This window comes from Juglans microcarpa x Juglans regia, chromosome 5D (genome assembly GCF_004785595.1).
Source record: "Juglans microcarpa x Juglans regia isolate MS1-56 chromosome 5D, Jm3101_v1.0, whole genome shotgun sequence".
Classification (NCBI taxonomy): Eukaryota; Viridiplantae; Streptophyta; class Magnoliopsida; order Fagales; family Juglandaceae; genus Juglans; species Juglans microcarpa x Juglans regia.
The window spans coordinates 25,195,299-25,222,612 of NC_054602.1; the positions used below are offsets into that span (position 1 = coordinate 25,195,299).

The 27,314-nt window shown below is 38.7% G+C and overlaps 1 protein-coding gene across 2 annotated transcripts in view; it reads right to left on the reverse strand.

The window, feature by feature from the left end:
- The window catches only part of LOC121266556 (TATA-binding protein-associated factor BTAF1), a 60,423-nt gene that overhangs the window by 20,707 nt on the left and 12,402 nt on the right, over window positions 1-27,314 (reverse strand). Inside the window, exons 6-12 of one of the 2 annotated variants that reach the window (XM_041170422.1) lie at window positions 23,876-23,957; window positions 14,589-14,926; window positions 12,513-12,621; window positions 11,676-12,327; window positions 11,179-11,311; window positions 10,986-11,054; window positions 4,563-4,774 (exon numbers count right to left, since the gene is read on the reverse strand). In XM_041170422.1, coding sequence (XP_041026356.1) covers window positions 4,563-4,774; window positions 10,986-11,054; window positions 11,179-11,311; window positions 11,676-12,327; window positions 12,513-12,621; window positions 14,589-14,926; window positions 23,876-23,957 — 1,595 coding nt within the window. The remainder of the gene's footprint in view (window positions 1-4,562; window positions 4,775-10,985; window positions 11,055-11,178; window positions 11,312-11,675; window positions 12,328-12,512; window positions 12,622-14,588; window positions 14,927-23,875; window positions 23,958-27,314) is intronic. The other variant, XM_041170423.1, reaches the window with a different exon arrangement.

Genomic DNA, 27,314 nt, shown 5'->3' on the forward strand with positions numbered 1-27,314 from the left:
GGGTTAACGCATAAAAAAGGATAATAACCTTGCCTTTTTATCAAAAAGGACCTCCAATTTCAGAAATATGTGAAGATATTCACAAAAGTTGGGGAGCGTGTCTCTGTGTGTGTTGAGTAGAGGGTTGTACATCGCCACGTGTGCGCGTTGGGGAGCTTGGATTTATGTATTATTTATTTATTTATTTTTATAAGTAAGAAATTTTATTGATCGAATAAAACAGACACTACCCATATATACAGGAAGTACACAAAAGAGACACCTAATTACATTCTAGAAAACTGAAAAGAGAGCAAGAACTCCTGAACGTTCCCTCCCTTTAATATAATAGCAGCAAACCATTGAACTAAAGAAAATACAAAAAAGTTCCATAATTTCCCCACAGTTCTCTCCTTGTCGTTGAAACACCTCTCATTGTGTTCCATCTATATACACCACAATAAACACAAAGGAACCATTCTCCATGTCACAGCCAATTGGGGGCTGTGTTGTCGTCTATCCCAGCATGCTAGAAGATTCCCCCACACTCTTAGGCATGACCCAAGACAAACCAGCTCTACAAAAGATACCCGCCCACGACTCCCTTGCCACTCCACAATGCAAGAAAAGATGCTCAATCGATTCACCATTGTTTTTACAGCAGCAGTCCGTGTAAAAAATGCGACTTTGGAGGGCACAGGAGCTCTCCAAATACCCTTCCACGGAAACAAAGTTGGCTGGTGTGCTGCCAGCACTTTGTAGAAAGATTTGACAGAAACATTATTGCTCCCCGAATGTTTCCACTTCATTCCATCTCTCCCATTTCCACCTATCTTCTTATAGTAAAGCAAGCTGTAAAAATCTATTATTTCCTCAACTTCCCAGTCCTGTACATTTCTGGAAAAGATCATATTCCAATGCACATTACCATTGGCCTGACACATCACATCTGAAACAGCAACCTGCTTATTTTCAGCCAATCTGAAAACACCTGGGAAAACAGAAAACAGTGCTCTCTCACCACACCATACATCAAACCAAAAGCTGATTCGTGTGCCCTCTCCCATCTCGAAGTTAATGTGTTTTGCAAACACCTTCCACCCCTTTCTAATAAATCTCCACAGGCTCACACCATAAGTCCCCCTTTCCTCTTTAGAACACCAACACCCCCCCCCCCCCCCCCCCCCCCCCCCCCCCCCCCCATCACTCCCATACTTCCTATCAACAACCATTCTCCACAACGAGTCCCCTTCCACTTGGAATCTCCACAACCACTTTCCTAGTAGAGCTTTGTTGAAATGATCAAATTACGCACCCCCAAGCCACCCACCTCCTTCGGACAACACACTTTTTGCCAACTCACTAAATGGAATTTATGTTCCTCCCCCATGCCATCCCACAAGAAGGCCCTAAACAATTTTTCCAACCGATTAGCCACTCCCACCGGTAAAGGGAATAGGGAGAGAAAGTATGTAGGAAGATTAGAGAGAGTGCTTTTGATAAGTAGAGCCGCTTCCAACCTGCCAATCTTTTTTCTACCTTCTCAATAACACCCTCCCAAATGTGAGTTCGCCATTCTGTGAAATTTTTTTGTACATTTATCGCCCTCCTTCAACCACGTCATCCTGGATTTCTGGCGCCAAGAAATTTCTTCCATCAACAAAACTTTCTATTTCAGACACCACCTCAATCTTTTTCAACGAAGACTCCTCATTCATTTCCCCCGCATCTAGTGACTGCAACTCATTCCACAAGAGACACTTTTACTCATCGATATGCCTAAAAATCTCAATATTCCACTTTTTTAAATCCAGCTTGAGAGCTTTAAGTTTACCAGCCACAATAAAACTAGGGGTGCCATGAATGGAGTAGGAGACCCACCAATTCCTCACCTTCTCCTCAAAGCCAACCATTTGGAGTCACATATTCTCAAATTTGAAATAACACCTTCCCCCATGAATGCCGCTCCCATCTAATAAAATGGGAAAATGATCAGAGCATACCCATGGCAATCGCTTTTGGTATAGGGCCAGATAATGAGTTTCCCAGGAAGAAGAGACTAGATATCTGTCCAACCTTGACCCCCCCTCTACTGTTAGACCAAGTGTAAGACCCCCCAATTAGAGGAAGATCAATCAAGTTAAGATCAAAAATCAATTCTAAGAAGTCTTCCATAACCCGTGACAAGGAAGTAGCCCCCGCCCTCTCGCAAGGAAAGCGCACCTCATTAAAATCCCCACACACCACCAAGGAAGTTCCCAAATATAATTCAGTCCCGCCAGCTCCTCCCACAATGATCGTCTTTCACTATCCACATTAGGCCCATACACTCCTGCAAGAGCCCACCTTCACTCATCCCCAACATTCTTGAAGGAGGCAGCCACTGAAAAAAACCCAATGCTATCCTCTACTAACTCCACCACTCGTGTCCCACATCAACAACACCCCACCAAAAGCAACCAAAGAGGCTAAGAAACTCCATCCGACAAAAGAGCATCCCCATAAACTCCGGATAATATTTCTATCAACTTGTCTCAACTTAGTCTCTTGAAGACAAACAATATCAACTTTCCAACTACAAAGAAGGGACCGAATGCGAAGACGCTTATTCACATCGTTAAGCCCCCTAACATTCCATGACAAGATTTTAGGCTTCATGAAATAAACTGATCCCCCGCCCCTTCAATCTTTCCCTCCCCACATTGCCTTCCTTACTATCATAATTAATGGAACATTGCAACCGTTCAGCTCTCTATCTTTTTTTACCACTGATTTTGTGGCTGTTGAATGACTAGCTTCGATTGCTACTAAACGAGCATTGAATTGCTCTTCGAAGCCTACACAAGAAATCCCCACACACTCCTGAAGCTCCACCACTTTTTTCAGCACCCAATCCGTAGAGTTGGGAGTTGGGTTGGAGGGAAAGACACATAGCGGAGTGGGACTGCCCATCTCGTTCAAAACACCCCCTTCCTCACAAACCACCATTTCCAAACCCCCTATATGGCCATCAGACCATGCTTCCTCCACAACTTCCCCCTGTGGGCCCACTAACGCCTCAATCCCAGCTAAACAAGCCAGTTGTTGCTCACCCAACTCCACCTCACAGCCACCATCTACCACCTCATAACCACCAGACAAAAGTATATCTACCCCTGAAGCAATAGACTGTACTCCCTGCCCACAAAACTCCCCATCGGAAGACTTCTCTTCCTTGATAGTTGCTAATGGCACCCCTTCAGTAACTTCCTCAGCTTCCTCTCGTTGATGTGGCTCTACTGGCCCACCAGAGTGATCGACGGAGACAGGAGACACTTTTTGCGCCGAGACCAAGACTGGCGTGTCACGTATCGACGGCGTTGAGGAGTGACGGAAACCCTGACCCAATATATCGGCACAAGCTTCTCCCTCCAAATCTTTTTCGGGCCAGATACTTGGCTCGGCCCAGCCTGTCCACCAGATGACAGCCCAGCCACAGGAGGCCCCGAGAACTCCATGCCCAGGCCCAAGCCCAGTTTAGCCTTCCCCTTGACGCACCGTTTCATCCAGTTGATATTATTAGCCAACTGACCCACTTGCCTCTCCATTTCAACCAAGGCGTGCAGAAGGCTTTCCTCATTCAGCCCTGACGAACTCTTGCCACCCTCCTCATAGCTCTGGACATTCACCAAAGTGGAAGAGCTGCCTGTCCAAGGTAGACCTACCCTCTCTGCCTGTTTCGACGCTCGAGGCATCACGAGAGCCTCTCTATACGACCAAGATTTGTGCCCCGATGACGAAGGAGGAAGCAGCCATGGACCACTGCCTCTGTTTTTCACCCCAGATACAGAAGAAAGCTCCTCCAAAGTTTCTCCAAAGCTCCTCCAACCTTCCCTCTTCCTCCCTTCCGATACCACTATCAAACCACGCCGCTTCTCTTGGCCGAACTCACCTAAGGTGAAGAACCTACTGTGGTAGTTGTGCTGCCTCTGCACCACAAGTATATGATTCCCTCTTCTACGCGATCTAAGGAATTCAGAGGAACCCCCAGAGGCTACACATTCCTTTATTGTGGCAGCCAACCACACCAAAGCTTCTTGGTTAATGGAAATGAACTTCAGAACCCGTCGACTACTTTCCGTGATCCTCCACCACTTTCATTTTCCCTCTTAAACTCAAAAGACTTGTAATCAATAATAACCTTCCTACACGATCCCATCTCTACCCTCCAACTAAACACAAGACTAAATGCATAACAATACACCGCAAAACTCAGATACCATTAACAAGATTCCAACATCAATGTAGACAACATTGTTTTTCTCAAGTGTACTGAGAGAAAAAAGTTAAGAGACAGAAACTGAAGGAGGGGAAAAGCATCTACCTAAACTGAAACGGTCGATTGGTAATTTCTTACTAGTCCTGATCATTACATACAACGCCCAAAAAAGTGGGAACAATAGCAGTTTTTTGGAATTTAGGGTAGGAAAGGGGGAGTGGGGAGGGATGCATACTACAGATGCAATTAGTTAAACCCAAGTAACCCAGAGAAAGCTTAATCATTAAACCCAAGCAACCCGGACAAAACTTAATCAGTAAAATACCTGCTAGTGGATGGACTTAAATCATCCAAATCAAGTAATATATCCCAAAGTAGCATCACAATAGGATGCAAAACATGATCCTCAAGAGCAACAATGGCAGCTGCAGTGGGTATTAAAGCATCAGCAGCAACTGCTCGAACATCATCATCAGGGTCCTCCAACCCAGTTTTACATGCAGGGAGAATGCTGCCAAGCAAGTCGTGAAGCATCTCCTAATTTAACAGAAAGAACCATGAGATACAATTAAAGTAATTGATCACAATGGAAAAGAAAAAGAGTATTGAGTTGCATTAACTGAACACATGGTTACAACTGAAAATACAAACTGAGAACTCGTTAATAACCAACCAAACTAAAGTTATACAATCCTCAATGATGCATTTACCTATTTAAGTCATTAATTATCGTACTTGTTGCCTACGTGCTATTCAAAGTAGTGTAATTTTCTCCTATCTTTTATGCACACCAAGGAGTTCCAACTTCCAACTTTGTGAAAAAAACTAGTCCATAGTGTAACAGCCCGCTCCTTCTTTCTGACGTAAGCAAATTTGACAGCAAGCTTCGTTATGCGTGCCGAATCTCGATGGCGTGTTTCTAAAGATATTAGGTGATTTCTAAGGTAAGTCCAATGTTTTAAAGCCCTCGAATATTTTAAATGTCTTAGAAATATTTATATGGGGTATTTCCAGTGTTATTGAACCAAACTTGATTTTAAATAAGACGATCATAATATTTTTGAAGAGCTCCAAAAATATTATAATTGTAGGAAATCATTTTATTAAAATGAGTTCAGTTTTTTAAAATATTATGGGATTTGAATTATGTTGAAAACTCTAAATTAATTAAATAGTTTTATTCCCTTAAAGATATTAAATAAGACCTCATCATTTTATTAATAATGAAGGAATATTATTTTATAACCTAAAGTTTAGTTTAAATAATATTCTATCTTAATTCCTTTTAATACTTTTAATTAAGTTAATGTTTACGCATTTTAAATCAATGTTTTAATTCCCCACCGTTAGATCGTCTTGTAGATCCCAAGATAAAGGACCTGGATTAAATACCAAGCCCTCTCTCTTTATCCCTCGCTTTTCCTTTCCCTCTCTCTCTTCCCTCTCCTTCACGCGTACGCTACCCCCTCCCTTAGCCGATTCTCCCTTAGCCCAGTTTGGCGCAGCCGTGGGCCGCCTGGCCTCACCGCCACCACCATCGGCGTCCTCTCATGCTTGCGAGCTCCCACCACTGAACCCAGCCTCCATCTCGCAGCCACCATGTAAGGTGGCTACGGCCGCCTGGCCTCACCGCCACCACCATCGGCGTCCTCTCATGCTTGCGAGCTCCAACCACTGAACCCAGCCTCCATCTCGTAGCCACCGTACATGGTTTAGCCACCACGTATGACCCTTCTGACGTTATTGACCGTGACTGTCAGTGATCAACACACGGGTCAACCCCGACGATGGTATAACCCTCTATCCCTCGTTATTTGTGTTAAATGTTAATTGGTTGGTTCGGTTGTAGACTGTGCTGTTAGTAATTGTGGAGTTCGTTGTGTAGTGTGGTGATGTGATGTGTTGTGTATGTAAAGTGTTGGGTGTAGTTGGGAACTGTGCTGTGTAGTGTCGTGGACTGTGTTGGGATGAGTACACGTTGAGTGTACTCTGTGGGGCGTAGTGTGTGTGAAGGGAGTACACGTGGAGAGTACTTCGTGTAGTGGAGTGATGCACCATATGGCGTGTATGCCGTAGTGGTGATGTGCCATAGTGTGTGTGAAGGGAGTACACGTGGAGTGTACTCCATGAGGTGCAGCGATACACCGTATGGCGTATTGCGAAGACAAGGATGGTTGCATAGTTAATGGGCGTAAAACGTGGTGAGTAGTATCGAGAACTGTTGAACAGTGTCGAAAGTAGCTGTGATGTGGTCTGTAGTCTGAGGTGACAGGCGTCACCGTATTTGACTTATGGCTAGGAGTATGTGTGAAGTGACAAAACAAGTTTGTAAGAGTGCACAGCGAAAGCATGACTGGGGAATGTCACGAAGTGACATGGTTAAACCAGAAGTCGTGCTTGTGATAAGTGACAAGATGTACAATGTGTCCGGAGTACGTGAGGGACTGTACTCATGATAAGTTAGGAGTTGGCGTAGAAATGACGTAGCAGGATGTCAAGTGACATGACAAGGTCACGATATAGCTTGGGAGTAGTCTCGAGCTATATGACGTGACGTAAGGCGTAGTTGTGAACGGAGTCTTGTCGTGTTAAGTGTTGGGATGAACTGTCAAGAGGGACGGGTAGCATGAAGAGTTATGCTAGCCGGGTTAAAAGAAGGTTGGTATCGGAGTATGGCGTTTATCCCTACGAGCATGTGATCAACGGATTATATGTTAGTCTTAGGTGATAAAGGGGTAAGGTACGTGTGTAATCTGGTTAGACACATGTGCCAGACGGATTTACCATGTGTAATGGGTAATCTGTCCTGAGCATGATTACACGATGCTTAAGCCTCAAAGTTGGCTTAAAGCCATGTGGTGTGTATGGATGGGAATGAGGATTTAGTGTGAACTAAGATGCATGAAGATAGTGACGGGTGTATTGTCTAGGATTGAGATGCGTGACTTAGTCGGTCTGAGTCATGCATCGGGATGAGGTCAGTAAGAAGAGTAAGACGAAGGTCTCAGTGTCTTAATCCATAGGTTCACCTTAGTGGATGGGTACTTGAGGTAAGACCTTGAGTTTGGAAGATGTAGTGACCGTAAGTGGATCCCGAAAGTTTTAGCATAGTAAAGAACACGTAAGAACACGGGATAGAAGGAGAGCGTTTCAAGTGAAGTGTAGTTTTATTCTAAGTTTAGCTACTTATGCATTAGATAAAGAATGACGATAAGGTTACGTGTATGCATGTAGGTTGCCATCTGACATGCACATGAATAGACTGCATAAAATGAGTATAGCATGGAGTCCAGGTAAATATTGCATTCATACTCTTCTAGAGTTTTCTAAAAGAGATGAAATGAAAATTAGATACTTTTTCTTTACGATGTCTTACAAAATGACACGAAATATGTTTTACGAAAGCATGATAAGTGTTCAAAGGTATACATATGTATGGCCCTTCTTAGCAGCCTCTTTTTACGCATCCAAAGTATTAAGTGTATGCATGTGAATGGATGACTATACGCAGTACCTATTGTATGTATTTTCTAAGAAAAGAAATGTTAAGGCCTATACCTCGTGGTTTAAGCTATGCTTTAAATGACGCGAAAAAGGTGTTTTAAACGTCCCTATGAACCAATGTTTTAAGGATGTCATGAACTGATGCTTTAAATGATGCCATGAAAGATGATGTTCAAGCCCATGCTCTTAAATGATGTTTCTCCATGAATGAACTGTTAAATAAAAAAGACTGAAAGGAAATGGCTGAAAGGACTGAACGTTTAATGTATGAAAATATGTAACGGCCATATGAATGAATTGAACGAGTACCAAAGGAATGGGCAGATTGCAATGCCGGGTAAGTAGTACTGGTAGTGCACCCAGTGCTGCATCCTGACTGAAAGGGGTTCCCAACCCTTGGCCACAGACGAAATCCAGGTCCAAAGGAAAACCGCTAACCCTAACACATGGGGCGTAACAATGTGTACCGGCAAAAAAAAGTCATAAGAAAGAATGTATAAAAGTATGAATGCATCGCATTCTTTAAGAAATGAAGGCACTGACGGGGGAAACGTTTTACGAAAGGAAAACCCTTTTTAAAGAAAAACTTAGTCTAGTGATGTTTTCAAATGAATGCATGTATGCATGTACATATAGTATATATGGAATGATGAATGCATGAATGAAAACCTATGTTATTATATTTTAACCATATGAAATAATGCTTACGGACTCATTTTAGTTTTTATGTGTGCCCCTCCCCCCACAGGAACTGAATGAACAGTACGCGTCAAGACGGACATGACTCATAGGAAAGAGCACGAAAGTCTAGGCATGAGAGTTTTAATTGCATGAGAAGCCTTTTTATTTTATTGTAAGATTGATATTTTCTGCTGTAAACCTCTTATTCTCAAAGCACATTTTATTTTTATAACGTAGAGTCTTGCACCCTGTGTATGGAATTACAAAGTTTTAAATTGAACGGTAATTCCCGTCGTCCTTTCTAAAATCATTTTAGAAAAAGTCACACCCCAAGGACGGGCGTTATACATAGGGTTTTGATTAATCGATAAGGATGTATGGCAAACAATCACCCAAAATGCTTCCAATGCACAACGGCATTAATTACCAAGGGAATGACTAGGGTTGTAAATAAGCAAGGCTACTTAACAAGACATTGGAGATCACATGGCCATTACAAAAACAAAAAGTTGGCACTTGCATGTTGGAAAGGACAGTTTGGTCACCAACATTGTGAGGTTCTACGGAAATCAATTCCTTCTTGCTAATATGGTGTATATGGAGAGAGTGAAATGATCTTGCTATGAGGACTGTGAGAAATAAGTGGCCGAGCTTAAATGTTTTTAGTTTTTTTTTTTTTCATTAGAAACCTATTTATTTGGGTGGTCGCTCATATTGTGTAAAATTGGGATTTTCTGCTTCTTTTTTCTTCTAATGTTTAGGGATATCGATTGAAATCCAATAACATCTCATTTACTCATATAAAAAAAATGATGTTCCCAAATGGATGTGGAAAATAAGAATATGGGCTCAAATGGACATGGAAAATAATATAAGATCTCAAATTGTACAATTCACTAGTTTTTTTAGAGTATGAGCTCAAATGTGGCTTGAGCATTCCTTTAGGCGTTCCAAACAATATTAGAGTCAATAGCAATTATGTGGGACTTGAGCCGTGCCACCTATTATTGAATGGCCCGACAAGAACGTCAAGAATTGAAGGGTAGGAGAGTATGATACCCTATATTGAGTGAGTATGGGTGGTGAATGGGATACCATATTGCATATTGAGTATAGGTGGTAAATGAGATCTCACACTGCTCGAGAGGAAGGAGGGAGAAGTTTTTACTCTTTATGCTGATTTCAATGAGCTCCAATTGTATCATTGACTAATCATTTTGAACCATGAGCAAGAGTTCTTGCTCTTCATGATGATTCTAATGGAGCTCCAACTATACCACTAACTTGTTCTTTTGGCGAAGAGCCCATATGTGGCTTGGGCTTCCTTTCCAGCATTACAAATAGTATCATAGCCTATCCAACCAGAAGTGCTGGACTTAAGCTATGCCAACTACGATGGAATGACCCGACGAGGACGTCAGAAATTTTAGGGGGAATTGTGATACCTTACCAATTATGTGTGTTGGCGGTGTATGAGATCCCACACTATGAGAGAGAAATTTTTTCTCCTTATAATGATTTCAGAGGGGCTCCAATTGTACCATTGATTAATCCTTTTAGATTAGGGTCTAGATGTTGCTCGGGCTTCACTAAAGGTGTTACAAATAGTATCGTAGTCTATCCCAACCAAAAATGTGGGGTTTGAGCCGTGCTACCAACGATGGAATGTTCCGACAAGAACGTCTAAAATTTATGAGAGCCAGGGGGGATCGTGTATCAAATCCCACAGTGCGGTGGAGGGAGATCTTTTTGCTCTCTATACTAATTCCAATGGCGCTCCAATTGTACCATCGATTAGTCCTTTTAGAGTACGGCCTAGATGTGGCTTAGATCTCCTCGGAGTGTTACAAATGGTATCAGTGCCTATCCAAACCAGAAGTGTGGAACTTGAGCCATGCCACCTATGATGGAATGGCTCAACGAGGACGTCGGGAAATTATGGAGGGAGATTGTGATACCCCACACTGTCTTATAAGTGTAGGTGGTGTTTGGGAAACCACATTGCATGGGAGGGAGTTCTCTCTCTTTATAATGAATTCAATGAGGCTTCAATTGTACGATTGACTATTTCTTTAAAAGTTCTCTGTTTTTTTTTTTTTACAAGTAAAAAAGTGTTCTAAAAAAATTCACAAATTTTCATGAAAATCTTATATTGAAAAATAACCCAGCAATGCTTTGAAAAACGTATTATGCTTTGAAAATAGATAATGGAAAGTGGGAGACATATATGCCTTCCAACTATGACCACCACTGTCTTCTGAATTGTCTAGCCCAACATGCCAACATTTGTGCCACTATTTTAGGCAATCTACTCCAAACATGCAGAGCCCAGCACTCTTCAACTTTAAATTGCAGCAAGACATTATGAGAGATGGCTACAAAGAAAAAGCTTATCACTTTATCCCACTATCATTGGTAATAAAAACTCAAAATTATATTCGCATTTCGAAGACTACAACATGCAACTACAAACGTAAGAAATGTTCAATAGTTAAATTTAAGAAATGTTCATTGTTACCCACCAAAACCATAACACATAGATAGCGCTAAAACAAAGATTTACCTGGCGCACAGCAACCAAATACTTGATACCCAAAAGGCTCCCATGACGAATTTCCCATTCTGGTCTACACTGAACAAGGACGAATCATCGAAGCATAAACATTGCCAATCAAAAGAAATGTGAATGATAAGAAATTCAACATACACAAAACAATATCCGTAGGACTGAAGACATGCCCTTAGATCACATTTACCTGCATTTTCAGCAATACGTTCAATGTTTCAAAAATTAATGTGGGGTGCATGTATTTAAAAGCAGCACCTAACGCCTGTGCACAAGTTTCCCGTACAGGGGCAACAACCTGATCGGATACATAATCACCAAATCTGAAAGAAATAAAAATAAAACAATTGAAATTACTGAGACCCGGGCAGTAGAGAGATCCATGATATCATGGTAACAAAAAATATTGGATGAAGAATATAAATAACAGGAAGCACATTGTAAATGATAAATTCTAGTTTTCTAAGAAAAATACTTTCATTCTTTTAACCATCATCCTCTCATCATCAAGGATGTGCCATAAAATGATTGGCAATTAAGTGAAAAGTAATACATACCTACCAATATTTTAATGAGGACAATGGTGAAAAGTATGATGAACAGAATTTCTCTTTTAATAATAAATGTAAAAAGAAAATCAGTAACTGAGCTCAAGAATATTAAAAGAATCGGTATATGAAGCCATACCGGTCTAAAGACAACACACACAAGAGACGAATCGCACATTCTTGAAGAAATCCAGAATTTTTTAGCCAAGAATGCCTAGCTACTTTAACCAAGTTAATCAGCTCATAATTTTCAGGAGTATTTTTCAGCATCTCTGCTTTTCCAGTGGAAACCTTATCCTCAGAGAATCCTTCGGTTTCTGTTGTGTCAGCAGCTTCTTTACGTGAATAAGATACCTCAGTAAGGAGAGATTCAGGCTCTACCTTAATAGAAGTAACATTCAGTTGACCATTAACTTGTCCAGAAGGAAAATTCCACCCATGATCAACCTTCATGCTGGAATCAAAATTACCAACCTTGCTGGAAGAGACCATTGTAGCTATCGGTTGGGATGACACATCTTCAAACTTGGACGACATTAGATTTGGTTCAGGCCCATCCAATGAAACTTGCAACTTGGGCCTCTTCAGATTGGGCTCAGGCCCATCTGAAGAGACTTGCATATTCAAATCAATCTCTCTCTCCCTCTTCATCATGTTTGATCTACCGTCATCTTCTAGTTCAAACAATCCACCGTCAAAGCTCGAGTAAGGCAAAATCACACCAGCAGAAGCACCTTGATGGGTTAAAATTTCCCTCAAAGCCATGACACTACCATGGCGAACCTCCCAAGCTGACAACATATACAGTCAGACATTTTTTTACAGGTAATCAATATACAGTCAGGAACACTTGACAGTAAAAAGAACTACAAATAATAATAATAATAATAATAAAGATCCTGATGAAAGGCCTCTGTCCCCCAACCCGACCACTAGAAAAAAGGAAAATTAAATGACTTAAGATAAGATGACTCACCTGGATCAAACATTTCAAGGATGAGCTGCTCAAAAAAGCTGTGGAAAGGCCACCGCCCTTCAACATCTTGTTCAAAGCTATCATCACCATGATTAACATCCAAAAATGCCTGCATTACAAGCAAAAGCCAAACAGTTGCATCTGATGCCTAAATATGCAGAAACCAAAATAGGGAAGGTAATCAACAAACAATGCTATGACCACCAAAAACAGAAAGTGAATTTCATCTTACAAGTAGCACACATTAGATGTTAAAGCACTAAACAAGAAAACATGCAGCCGAAGTAGTCCACAATGCATGGAAGCCCAAAACTGTATAAGGTAGAAGAACGGTAACGATTCCTTAAGATCCGTGAAACCTTAGAGAAACTAAGTTTAGAACTTGATGGAGGTAAAGCATTTTGTTCATAAAGCACATAAGAGTCTGGATCAAGTATCACATCAGCAGGACAACATTTCCAGGTTGCAAATATTTTTGTTTTATCTTTCCTCGTCTCTCACCATCGAACAAGTTCTGTTGCTTTATCTTTCACTGCCGATTTGGTATCAATATTTGCTTATAAAGCGTACTCATCCAGGTCTCATGCAAGGGTAGAGGGGATATATATTCCAACTTGTTAATCTGGGTCATTCACCATGTTTGAAAACCACAACCTCGCCCCTATATAAATAACTTCATGAAGATCTTTCTGTGCAAAAACTCTTCGTCCATATTGTACTTGGAGATATATTTCAAGTCTTGTCATATAGCTTCAAGGAGGACAATCATTCATATCAACTGTCAGAATTGATTTGTGTGGACAGGAAGAAAGAGAAAACTTTATTGGGTGGCTTTGGGTGCTATCATAACATGATGCTAAGGAAATTTAGGGGATGTTTGGGAAATGAGATGAGATGAGAAATCTGTGAATAAGAGTGAAATAATTTGTGAATAGTAGTGAAATGGTCTGAGTTATGATGTTTTATGGGGTTTTGGGAAAGGAGAGAAAAAATTGAATAAAAATATTATAAAGTTGAAATATTGTTGGAATATAATTTTTGTTTTGGAATTTCAAAAAGTTGAATTGTTTTTTGTATCTTGTTTGAAAGTTGTAATGATTAGGTAATAATTAGATGAAAAAGTTAAATATTTGAAATTGAAAAGTATTTGTGTCTGAGTGGTGTTTGGAAAGAAAATGACGTGAGATGAAACCATCTCATCTTCCAAACAAGCCCTTAATTGCATGGGGTCCTATGGAAGCCCTCTTCATACACGTATTTTCATACAAATACGTGTTGATTGAAGATCCTTTGCATAGTACAACAAATCAATTATTAATTCAAAGGCACAAGAAGAATCAACCAACCATCAATATATCGACGGTGAATTCATGCATGAGACATGGTCTTGTTTTCTGGGAAGGTTTGCTTGTCTTTTCTAGTACATTTACTGAAGATCTATCCCACAAGACCGATTAACCTCATTAGAATACCACCCACCCCACTAGTTGTCATTGTCATATTTTGTATCCATGGCCATTCGCCAAATACTCTCTCACTTTCCACAGGAGAGTTTTGTTGAACCACATTAAACTTTAGACCCAAATCCTCCCTTAGAAACTAGAGAGCACCTTAGACCACTCCTATATCTTCAATCAAAACTCCTCCCACAGAGCACTCCACAAGTAGTCCCAATCATAAGGCCAACCCATCGATGTCTACACTACCTTTTACTCGCCCAATACATTTTACACCTTTTACGTTGTATAAACGAATTTGATCTATAAAAAGATCATCATAACTGATATTCTTGAGGAAAATCATCAAGAAATACATATGTAATTAGGATTCATCAAGACAAAAATTAGAAGGATAAAATTGTGAATATCATGGCAAGTTTTAGTGTTCTATATTGTTGAAAATGATTACTTTGAGAAAAGTATATTGTTGAAAATGATAATAGTAGTACCACATATCCCCTGGATAAAACTAATAAGATAAACCATGAATTTTTCAGCTTGTTGGTAGGAAGCAACGAAACAAATACAAACCGAAATGTATCCAACATAATTTTGATAAGATGTAGTAGTCTAATACCTTGTCACAATTTACAGAATCAGGGCATTGACCCTTTAGTGTCGTCAGGTTTTGAGCATGTGAAATCTCCATGTCTCCATCCTCAGACCAACACTTTGTTTGGTCTTTTGAACTTATTTTTGCTTTTCTTTTAAGCAGATTCATTTCCCTTGCACTTGGCCTCTTAGATATGACACTAGGAACCATATTTGCCACTAGCTGTTGGATATTATGTACAGATCGTGACGTGTAAACTCTTTGGTCTATCCCATTGCCAAGGAAGTTAACTTTGTGCACAATAAGGTCCTCATCTCTTATCATATCACTAACATCCATGAACTGCTCACAGACATCCAAACCTGCATAAAAGAATGATGACATCTAGCAAAAAGGCACATAAAACTCCAACTTCATATACAATATTTACCAATGCATCTAATGAAATATACAGGCTAAACAACCAAAAGAAAGATGAAATAAATTAAACTCGATCTTATTAATAATGAATAGGAGTGCATCCCATGTACATAAGAAGCATACAAAAGAACGCCCTATAATCCAATAATCCAATAGAGGAAAAAAAGCAAGAGTTCATCGACCTAGAAAACTAGCAAACCAAGAGCTGTTGTGGGCATCCATCCAACCATCCAGTCTTGTGCTTCATGAGGAAAAACTTTTACCCATTCTCTTACCTCTACCCCTACTAGTTTGTCCTTGCTTATCATCACAATTGATAGAACCAATTAATCTCTAATCCGTGGTTCCCTCTGCTCTAGAAAACAGAAGAAGAACCGGAAGATACCACAAAGATCTTATAAAAAAAAAGAAAAAAAAATCCACAAAGGTCTTTCGATAATGCCATCAACTCTTCTTGAAATTCTTCAAAGGACAACCCCACTAAGTATGAAACCCCCTAATTTTCTAAAAAACCCAATCTGAAGACTCCGTAGAGGGAGGCTATGCCAGATCACAGCTGCCACCTGAGATGTCTATTCATATGCTTTGAAGTTGTATCAAGGCTAAAAAGTAATGTGGTCAACCCAAAACTAGTCTCAATTGTAGTGATGGATAATACTAGAGGATTGGCTCATATCCTAGGACGTAAGATGCCATCTCATCAAATGAAGTACTTGGGCCTACCATTGCAGCTAACATCTAAAGCAAAATCAATATGGGACAACATTATTAAGAAAACAGAAAGTCAGTTGGCCGGTTGGAAGAGACACTATTTGTCCGAGGGCGGGCAGGACACTTTGATAAAGAGCACTCTATCCAACAGCCAACTCAGCCAACTTACTCTTCGTTGCTATTCCACATCCTAGATGGGATAGCCTACTGGCCTGAGAAACTTCAAATGGACTTTTGTGGGCCAAGGTTAGTAATGATGAATGTGGTTAGAATGCCAATTTAGAGGACTTTATTCTACACACCTCATTGTAGTTAGAGCACCGATTTAGCATTTTTAATCAAATTATTACTACTTTTTTTATACAAATGCTAAAAACTCATTAAACCTAGAAATAAGATACAAAATTCTGGACTACAATCCAATAAAAGAGGTTATTAAGAAAGGACTTGAGCTTGCACCGATCTCTCACAATCCTCAAAACTAAAACCCTTGCTCATAACCCAATCTATTCCAAAGAGGCCAATAATTATGTTCCACATAAGGCTAGCAACCAATTAACGACTATTCCCCGCTTCCTCAAATTGTCCAATGTGCCAATTTTCCCCAAGGCTGGTGTCCATGAGAAGAAACAATTCTAGGTGGTGTCTTAATTCTCCAAATGAGCTCCCACAGCAAAGGGGTCCCTTATTGTTCGCACAACACATTGTAGACTGACTTTACTTCAAACAATTCTTTATTAGATAGGACCCAAACCAGTTTATCTTCGCCATGAAGTCCAACTCTACATGAATATGACTGATCACACAATGATGTAAAGAGGTCCATCTCCCGATCATCGGCCTCCCTGACAAAAGAGACACTCCATTGAATAGGGCCGTTCACAATATGACAATGATTTGCCACATGTCTATTGAGCAATTCTAAATAGAATGAGGAAGGTATGACTCAAGGATCGATCTCTACCACATCATGCCAAAAGCAAACCCTAGATCTGTTGCTCATCACAAATCTAGCGAAGAGAGAAAAAAAAGCCCCAACCCCTTCTAATATTCTTCTAGAGACCAACCCCAAATGACCCATTTACCTCATTTGAGCGCCATCCAACTCCCAAATTCTATACTTCATATGTATCATGTAACACCTAGGACCTTTTTAGGGATGAATGGGAATTTTAGATTTGGCCCATAAATTGTAAGCAAGCCCAATTGATTTTATTGGACAAGCCCAAGCCCAGTCTTGTTAGGGCTAGAATGGAAAATAAACGAAAAGGTAAGTGATTGAATGAATGACTGATGATTGATAATAGTAGCATATGTGACGGGGCGCAACGCCATTAGTGGCTCATTAGCAGAGCACCTAATGATAACAATCTCTTTTAACAGATAACAGGATCTCACTAGAGGCATACGAGTGGAATCATGATCATCGAGGTTGCCAACCCTTGCACATGAGGCATAATTGTGTTATGACGGTTATGATGAATATGGGGAGTTGGATTGAAAGATTGTTTGTGTATGATGATATAAAAGGAAAAGCCCAATTAAGTTATAATATGTTTACTACATGATATTGTTACTGAGTATTCGACTCACTTTCTTTTAAGACTTGTTTGGTTACGCAGTTCAAATGAGATGAGATGAGATGTTTTGTTGAAAGGTGAATAAAATATTGTTAGAATATAAATTTTTAATATTTTTTTTGTTTTGAAATTTGAAAAAGTTGAGTTGTTTATTATATTTTATGTGGGAGTTTAAAAAAATTGTAATGATGAGAAGAGATGAGATGAGACAAGATGGTTTTGTGTATCCAAACCAGGCCTTATTTGCAATATATTAATCTTCCCATATGATGATCAATGTGAGGATGAAACTGCACGACAAGACTCGGTTCAAGGAAAAGTGGCGGAGGTAGAGGCTAGAAATGAAAAAAATTTAGAATCTTTTATACTTGGCTCATAAAAGTCAGTAGCATTCCCAACATTGTAAAGGAGGGAGTGGTACATATTAACACTTGCTAGAGGCTCCCTCCTTCATACATAGCACCATAGCTATTTACCCCAAAAAGCTCAATTAAAAAGGATTACGGGGATGCTTGGAGAATAAGATTAGATGAGAATTTTGTGACTAATAGTAAGATAGTTTGTGAATAGTAGTGAGATAGTTTGAGTTAAGTATTTATTGTGTTCTGGAAAATGAGAGAGAAAAAGTTGAATAAAAAATATTATAAAATTAAAATATTGTTGGAATATAATATATATTGGCTGTTGGATCTTATGCGGACATAATAAATTAAATAGAGTGAGAAAAATAAAGAATTGACAGGGATTTAATGTTTTTGGACAATGAATTATATATATTGATTCACAAAAGTCTATTCATTCTACTCATCAAATTACCCAAATTCTAAATATAATTATTAGACAAAAACTCCAAATCTTAAACTAAACAAGCTCCACATGATGACAAGAGACAATTATTGGAGATAATCCCTCTCGTACTATATAGGCACGAATTTGCAATCATCCTTAAAATTTAGACCAACCAAAAAAGAAACCACCTTGCATGCTACCGTCTTTTGACTCCAATTTGCACGAATGAGCTATAGTTAGAGGTTATTTAGAAATAATTTTCATCTCATCTCATCTCATCCCATTTTATTTCCTTCTCAAACATCACTCAAATACAAATACTTTCAAACTAATTATTACAACTTTTCCAAACTTCCAAGCAAAACACAAAAAATAATTTAATATTTTAAAATCTTATAACAAAAATAATATACGTTTCCTAGTTAGTATTATTATAATAAAAAACCTATTATGTTAGAGCTGTATATCTTGACCATGTATTTCGTGGATAAAAAAAAATACTAAATTTATGATAACGATCGTCATGTACATGTACAAAAAAAAAGTAGTGTCGTGTTGAATAGAATAGGACATTTACGCAAGCTCGTGAAAATACATTTTATTAAAATGAAAATAATTTTAGACACCAGAAGTGTAACTTTAATTAGGAGGCCAATGCATAAACTAGAGTTAAAAGCTGAACTCTAGCACAAACTCTTAGGAGATGCTTGGAGAATGAGATGAGATGAAAAATCTGTAAATAGTTTATGAACAGCAGTAAAATGATTTGAGTTAATAGGTTTTATTGGGTTTTGGAAAAATAGAGAGAAAAATGTTGAACAAAAATATTATAAAGTTAAAATGTTGTTATGATATAATCTTTTTATATAATTTTTGTTTTGAGATTTGAAAAAGTTTTTTTTTTGGAAAGTTAGGCAAAATTATAATGATTAGATGAAAATTTGAAATTGAAAAATATTTATATCTAAGTGATGTTTGGAAAATAAATAAGATGAGATCAGATGGGATGAGATGAAACATATTCCCAAACAACCCCTAAGTTTCTCATGCCTGTCCCTCCATTAGCAACCAGTGAACACACCATTCACCACTTCACAAGATGGACCGTATGACCCTCCCTCATACATGCCCATAAAAATCTTCTTTTAGTTTCTCAAGCCTATTATCAATTCTCATAGGAATTGGGAACAAACCCAATATTATTAGGGATGAAATAAAAAAATAAAAAAAATAAAAAAATCTAAAGGGCCTAAAGTAAGTTTAATGGGCCGTATTGGAATAGCCTACGGGCTATTAAGATTTTTGAAGTTATTGGAATTTTACGGGTCATATTAAGATAAGCTACGAGTTATTAATTTTTGGGATTTAGTTAGGCCCAACATTTTATTTTAAAGTCGTTAAGATTAGTTGAAAATTTTAGAAGAAATTAATGGGCCGATAATTTAGAAACCCAATTGAAATTACTGAGTTTTTAGCCCATGAAATGAATCCAAACCAGTTCGGCCAAATGGAATTCTCTCCCAACAGGGATACAACTCTATAAGTCATCTTCATGTTAAAACTCTTTAACCGACTGCCTTTAATATAGTCAAGACATGCACGTCTCGAACTTCCACTAGAATTCACTGAATAAAGCTCTCTCAGTAGGGTTACAATTCCACAGTCATCTTCAGGTTAAAAGTCTTAAACCTAACAATATAAAGTCCCTCTTCTGTTCGTGAAAATCACCTATGAAACCTAAAGCAGCCGCACCTCACATTCCTCACATTACAACCACGACCAAAACACCAAGCACGCCGAAAACCACACCCATCCCTTCCTTCCACACAGCCCACGACCAAGTCACAACAAACGTCTAAACACAAGCCGAGCACCCTTACAGCCTCCACTCAGTCATTGTATGCTCATCCACCACCAGCAATCAAACCGTAAGACCACCACCCAATGTTTTGAATACCGTACTGGACGCCGTACTGGTCAAGGCACTGGAACGAAATATTTCGGTACCGGTACCGTTTCAGAATAGCGTTTCGGGATAACGTTTCAGAATAGTTGATATATAAATAAATTATATATATAAATATATATAAAAATTATATTCCAAAATAAGTCTATATAAATAAATTATATATAAATACATATATATATAAATTATAAATAGTCTAGTCTGAATTGAGGGTTAAAAAATAAGTTTGTAGTTTGAAAAAAAAAAAAAAAAAAACACAGGCCGAAATATCACCTGGTACTGGCCGGTACCGGCCGAAATATAGGCCGGTACAGGCCGAAATTGAGGCCGGTACGGCCGGTATTTTGACCAGTACGAAACAGATATAGTACCTGTACTGGCCGGATGGCCAGTATGAAAAATTTCGGCCGTACCGGCCGGTACGGTACGAAATTTAAAACACTGCCACCACCACCATAACACTCCTCTGCTCAGCCACCGTGAAACCCACTGCACGAATAGCCCTGTTTCGCATTGCACCCCGAAGCCAAGCCAACCACCGTCACACATCCTCTTCGTCCACGCCAACAACCTCCACGCATCCAACCACATGGCAAGCTCTGTTTTGAGGAGCAAAACAGAGCACCTACTCCCCCACTGTGACCCCAAAAATTGCAATCCTCCACATCTCAGCCGACGCGAAAGCTACCATCGTTTGGTCGTTGCTGCATAGTGAGTCTCCATCGCCCAAGCACCCTCGTGCGTAGCCCTCAACTCTCTCAGTAATCTCTCTCTCTCCCTCATGCCAACTCTCTCTCTCTCTCTCTCTCTCTCTCTCCTCTACCTCTCGGTTATTATACCACGGACCACAGCATACACGTTATTATTTGCCTCTTCAGCCTCTCGGTGTAAGCCATCTATTCTTCAAGTGATTATAAAAAAATACCCATCTTCTAAATCGAAATCAGGAAGCTCTAGACACGTACATGCAAACCTTGAGACTCTAGTCAAATTACGTATGTGGAGAAACCATTTTAGCACTTTCATAGTGACATCATGATGAAAATCGAGAGAAATTAGATGTTTAAGCATGATGATATTTTGGAGGTTAATCAAATGATTATTTGGAGAAATTACATGAAATTGGGGAGTGACAATATTTTAGGATTTTGAGGATTTTAGGTATTAGAGAAATACAGAATATTCTGGTAATTTGAGTTTTGATTACGAAGTACGTTTTAAATTAGAAATTTACGTAAGTTACGTGTATTATATAGGTAATCAATCGCACCCCAGAAATATTGGCTTGGCACTACGAAGTAAGTAGCAAGATCATACATTTACACGTATGTATGGTAAACGACATGGTCTTTTATAAAGGTAAGTATTATGCATGTACGCCCTCCATTGGAAGCCCTTTTTTATATACCCAAGTCATGATTAATTTATAAATGCCATGATTTATGCGTAAGTTTCATGTTAGTTGCATAATAATTGCACCAAGATATTTTATGAAAAACTATGCATGATTTTATGTGAAGATTTAGGCATTAAAATATTTATTAAAAATCATGATTTTATGTGAGAAAACATGTATCATGACATTTTATGAAAAAATGTAATTTCATTTGAAATCTATGATATGACAAGTATACAAGTATGATTATGATGAAGTATGAATGATGGAATCGGAATCTACTTAGATTCGCTAACCCTAACTCACGAGGGTCAACAATGGGTGTCGTCGACCTATGACAAGTGAAAGGCAAGTTCATGTTTATGATATTTACGTATGTATTTATGAGTATGTATATTTTTCAAGAAACATTATGTTTATTATGTTTACTCTATGATGTGTTGTTTATTAAGTATTTGACTCATTTTTATATATTTTATATTTTATATTTTAACCTCTCCAAGTGAGGATTTTTATGAGGATGGAGCTGCAAGACAAGACTTGGCCCAAGGAGGCAAGACAGAGGCCTAGATAGTTTATGTTATGCTAGCTTTATGATTTCCAACTTAATAAGTTATTTTGATAAGCACGTGAGACCTTATTGATTTTAAATAATTATTTCCGCAAACTCTTTTTTGGATTTTAAGTATTTAATAAAGATTGAGTTTGTTTATTTATAGAATTTTTTGTATCTAGCGTTTCGTTAACAAGAAAAGTTTTTAAGCCAAAGTTTTATTAGCACACCGGTTCCACGAAAACTCTAAAAATGACTTTATTGGGGAACGGGTTGTTACAAATGTATAGCAGGGAGGTAAATCTAAGAGTGTGCTTTTGATCGAGGTACTTCAAACCCTTCGACAGTTTAAACTATTTCCAGCCAGCCAAACGACATTCCAGCTTCTCAATAATGCCATCCTAAATGGCTTTGGCTTTGAAGTTAGCTCCCAAATGATGTCCAAGAAACATCATGGGTAAGGTAGAGATCCTACATCAAACGATCTCTGCCATGTTACTTACATTCTCAACTCCACCAACCGGAAGTAATTTCGATTTGGCTAGGTTCACCTTTAACTCAGATAACAGTTCAAAACAGAGGAATAGACGCAAGTGGCAAAGGTGGTCATGTCTGGCCTCATAGAATACTAACATGTCATCTACAAACAACAAATGAGAGATATTGGCCCCCATTCCTAGTTCCCTCAATAAAGCCCGAGAGGAGACCCCTGTGCAGCATAGTAGAAATCATCCTACTCAGAGCCTCCATAACAATAGTAATGAGCATAGGGGATGATGGGTCTTCTTGGCATAAACCTCAAGTGCTACTAAAAATGCCCATGGGGGTCCTGTTTACAAATACTGAAAAATGAATGGTAGATATGCATTGTGCGATCCAAGCACACAATTTCACTCCAAATCCCCATCTTCTCAACAAATAGATCAAGAATCCTCAACACAGGCCTTCTTAATGTCAAATTTACGAAGCACTCTAAGGGGTCCCGATCTTAGCCAGATAGCAAGACACAAATTGGCAATAACATCCGAGTCAAGACTTTGTCTTCCATCGATAAAGGCATTTTTGGAATTGAATATAATCTTTGATAACTTCAATTTCAATTTGTTTGCCAAAACTTTAGCCATAAAACATCTTTGAATCGATGAAAAACCTACTCAGAAAGCCCATCACAAAGATATAGGAGAGAGAGAACTATTTGCAAGAAGAAGGGTGCAGAAAAGTTCTTACCCCGGCAAGAATGAAATGGTTATTATTTATTAAAAAAACTAAGTTTCAATGATTCGTTCCCAGTTTTCCAAATTTCCTATTTTTTGTGAATCTAACATGTTTATCATTGTTTTTCTATATGTCAATACACAAAACCCTAAGCCTAGAAAGTGCAAGGAAACAATTGTGATAAAAGAAACTAAAATAGACAGATTTGACACTTGCTTATGTGAAAAAACTCATTCTTTATAACATCTTCCTTATGCAAAAAAATGGGGAAAATCTTGCGAGAAGTTTATTTTGCATTACTCAAGTGCAAAGAATGGCTAGGAACAACTTTTTTGCTTTGTTATCAAGTTTCAAGGTTATTTTGGGCATTTCAATCCTTCTCTTTCTTTCCAACCCTAAGGATATCCATGTAACTCTATTTTTACTTGGAGACCACTTCAAAATTAGCCAATATAAAAGCATGTTCTATGTCCTTTAAATTCAAGTTTGAGAAATAGAAGTTCAAAGCCTATGGCCTTCTTTGAAGAATAGTTTTCTCCTCAAGGTGTGGTATAACCAATTATATATATAATTAGTAAAATCCAAAGCGGGATCCCGACAGCAAACATCAATGAGAAATAAAGCCAAATGCATGTGTATGAAATGCTACAACAAAATAAAGATAAATATACAAGTACTTACCCAAACGGCGACGAAGATTTTGTTTCTGGCGAGCCAAGCGCTCTATTGGGCTCTTCATACTATCACCTGCAATATCATATTCCTGAATATAAAATGATGTCAGAAAGACTATTATGGATCCATAGCAATGCAACCCAAAAAATAAAGATTAAAATAATGTTGATGCCACCAGGTAGCATGAAATAACTCGTAAAGTAACGCGAATTTCAATGTTAAATAAAAAGGGATTTTTTGTCTTTTGTTTTCCCTCTTTTGGGCAAGTCCAATGGGCTAAAACATTAAAAGAAGTCATATGATCACCAAAATTCACAGAGAAGAGAAGAGAACAAGTTAGAAAGAAGCAACCTCCCTTTTTTTATCGGTAAACATAAAACAGACAAAGGCCCGAGTATACGGGACATATACAAGAGCGTAGCCTATGCATGTGAGTTTAACGATACAAGGAAATCATGAAAAGAGATGCCATTAAAACCAATTATAGTCGAAAGTACTGAAAAATAAACTTCTAAGCTCATCCATTGACCGCTCTCAATTGTCAAGACTTCTTGCATTCCTCTCCCTCCAAACACACCACCATAGATAAATTGGGACCATCTTCTACACTGTTGCAATCTGAGAGTTCCCCCGGATGACTCGCCAAGAAGCTAGGAGGCCGATTATCCTTTTTGGCATCTCCATAGCCATTGTGAACCAAAGCTTTGTTAAAAGATTGCAAGTTCCGAATACTCAATCCTCCTTATAGGATAGGGAAGCATAGGGCTGAGCAAAAATCAGACTCCGCTCCAACTCTAACAAAACAGAGTCAAAATCGGATTTTTTTTTCATTTTCCAGTCGGAGTCGGAGGTGTCGTTCGACTGACTCTAACTCTGATTTTTCCCTCCATCTCCAATATTGTACATATGTTATAAAAATATGTATTTATCTATATATTGATAATATATACTAGTAGAGTTATATAGTTATATGACTAGAACTTATATATAAAATAATATAAGTCCAAGTGTAATATAAAATAATATACTTATACTACAATATAAGAATTAAATAGACTAAACTGACTAATAATAGTTTCGTATATGTAAACATCATAGACTCATAGGATTACTAATTTACTACAAGGTAACATTAATTTATAATAACATTTGTATAATAACATGTAATACTAGTGTATAATAACACTAGGATAAAAACATGTAATACTAAAGTATAATAACATGTAATACTAAGTCTGGTATATAATTAAGTTAGAAATAAGTTAGAAACTAGTATAATAACATGTAATTAAATACTATAGTACAAGTCTTAAAAGTCTATAATATGAACAAGTTAGATACTAGTATAGAATAGTATAATGAGTTAATAACATGTAATTAAACACTAGTTTTTTTTTCTAAGTAATAAAATTTTATTCATCGAATGCAATAGGCGAAACCCATGTACACAAGAAGTATACAAAAGATACACCTAATTACATTCTAAGATTAGGAAATGAAAACAAAAACTCATGAATAGTCCCTCCATTAAGTAAAATAATTGAAAACCATCCCTCATCGGAACCATCTCCAACTTACCCAAATTCACCTTAAGGCCCGAGACTGCTTCAAAACATAAAAACACAGCCCGATCACCATCAACATCACAAAAGATAAGAGTATCATCATAAAAGAGTAAATGGGAAATTGAAATGAAACCATTATTTGCATTTCCCACCAAAAAAGGGGAAAGAAAACCCCCTTCTACCGCAGCCTCCACCATACGGCTCAAAGCCTCCATAAAGATTACAAATAAAAAATGAGATAACGGATCCCCCTGTCTCAAGCCTCCTGAACTCTAAAAGAAACCACAAGACTGCCCATTAACTAACACTGAAAACCAAGCAATTGAGATGTTGTCTAATCCAACAACACCACTTATCCCCAAAACCACATCTTCTGAGCATGTAGAAAAGAAAATCCCAATTCACATGATCTTCTGAGCAAAGAACTCCCAGAACACCTTCCCGCATCTGACTATCTATACATTCATTCACGATCAACACTGAGTCAAGGATTTGGCGGCCCCGAACAAAAGCATTTCGGGGCTTAAAAATAATCTTATCCATCACCTTACTCATTCGATTAGCTAACACCTTAGAAATCATCTTGTAAATCCCACTTACCAAATTGATAGGACGAAAATCCTTCAATTCAGAAGTACCGGCTATCTTAGGTATGAGGGCAATAAAAGCAACATTTAGTGACTTCTCAAACTTTTGAAAAGCATAAAACTCTTGGAAAACTCACATCACATCTTCTTTTACAATTAAACACTAATTAAATAGTAATTATTAATAATCAATTATAACAATTAAATTTGATCAAAAAAATTCTAACAACTAAATTTAGTGATGAAAAAAATTATAAAAACCATAAATAAAAAGACATGCCTAAAACTAAGATTAAAATTAATTTAGGGTTTGGTTTAGGAATTAGGATAAGAAAAAACCAAAATAGAGTTTAGGGGAAAAAAAGAGGGTTTAAAAGCCTAAAACCCTAGCAGTCCAGGCCAAAAGGGCCAAAACAAGGTCAAAACAGCATCATTTTATCAAAACCCTCACAACACAACCAAAATTTAAGTAAAACGGCGCCTTTTTACGTGTTAAGGATTTACCCCCCCCCCCCCAAAAACCTCATCTCAGATTCTCATCCCCCACTCTCAAATCTCAATCTTAGAGACAGATTTCCCTTCCCGTCGAGGTCAGCCACCACTGCCCCTCCGCTGGCTCCTTCTCCACCAGGCGTCCCCAGCACTCATTTCTAACCCCCCCCCCCAAAACCTCATCTCAGATTCTCATCCCCCACTCTCAAATCTCAATCGTAGAGACAGATTTCCCTTCCCGTCGAGGTCAGCCACCACTGCCCCTCCGCTGGCTCCTTCTCCACCAGGCGTCCCCAGCACTCATTTCTAACCCCCCCCTCCCAGCGCCGATATTTTTAACCCCTAGTTTCGAAATGCTAATCCTAAGTCCCTAATTTCGACAAACCCCAACCCGTAGCCTCTCTCTCTCTCTCTCTCTCTCTCTCTCTCTCTCTCTCTCCTACCACCGTGTGGTCGTTCCTCCACTACCCCTCGCCGTTCACCACCGCCGTAAGTGCCTCTTCCGTGTATGGTTGATCTTGCTTCCAGATTTGCTTGAGCCACCTTCACCTAGCCCGTCGCCTCTCTCTCTCTCTCTCTCTCTTCTCTCGTCTTGTGGTCGTCCCTCCATTCCCCTCGCCGTTCACCACCAATGTAAGTGCCTCTTCCGTGTATGGTTGATTTTTCATGTATGGTTGATCTTGATTCCAAATATGGGGTTTGCTTGCACACCCAAATTTGCTTCCAGATTGTTGATTAACCACAGTAAGTCCCTCCACTGCTGTTTGTGATTGAAATGGTTGATTTGTGCTGTTGAATATT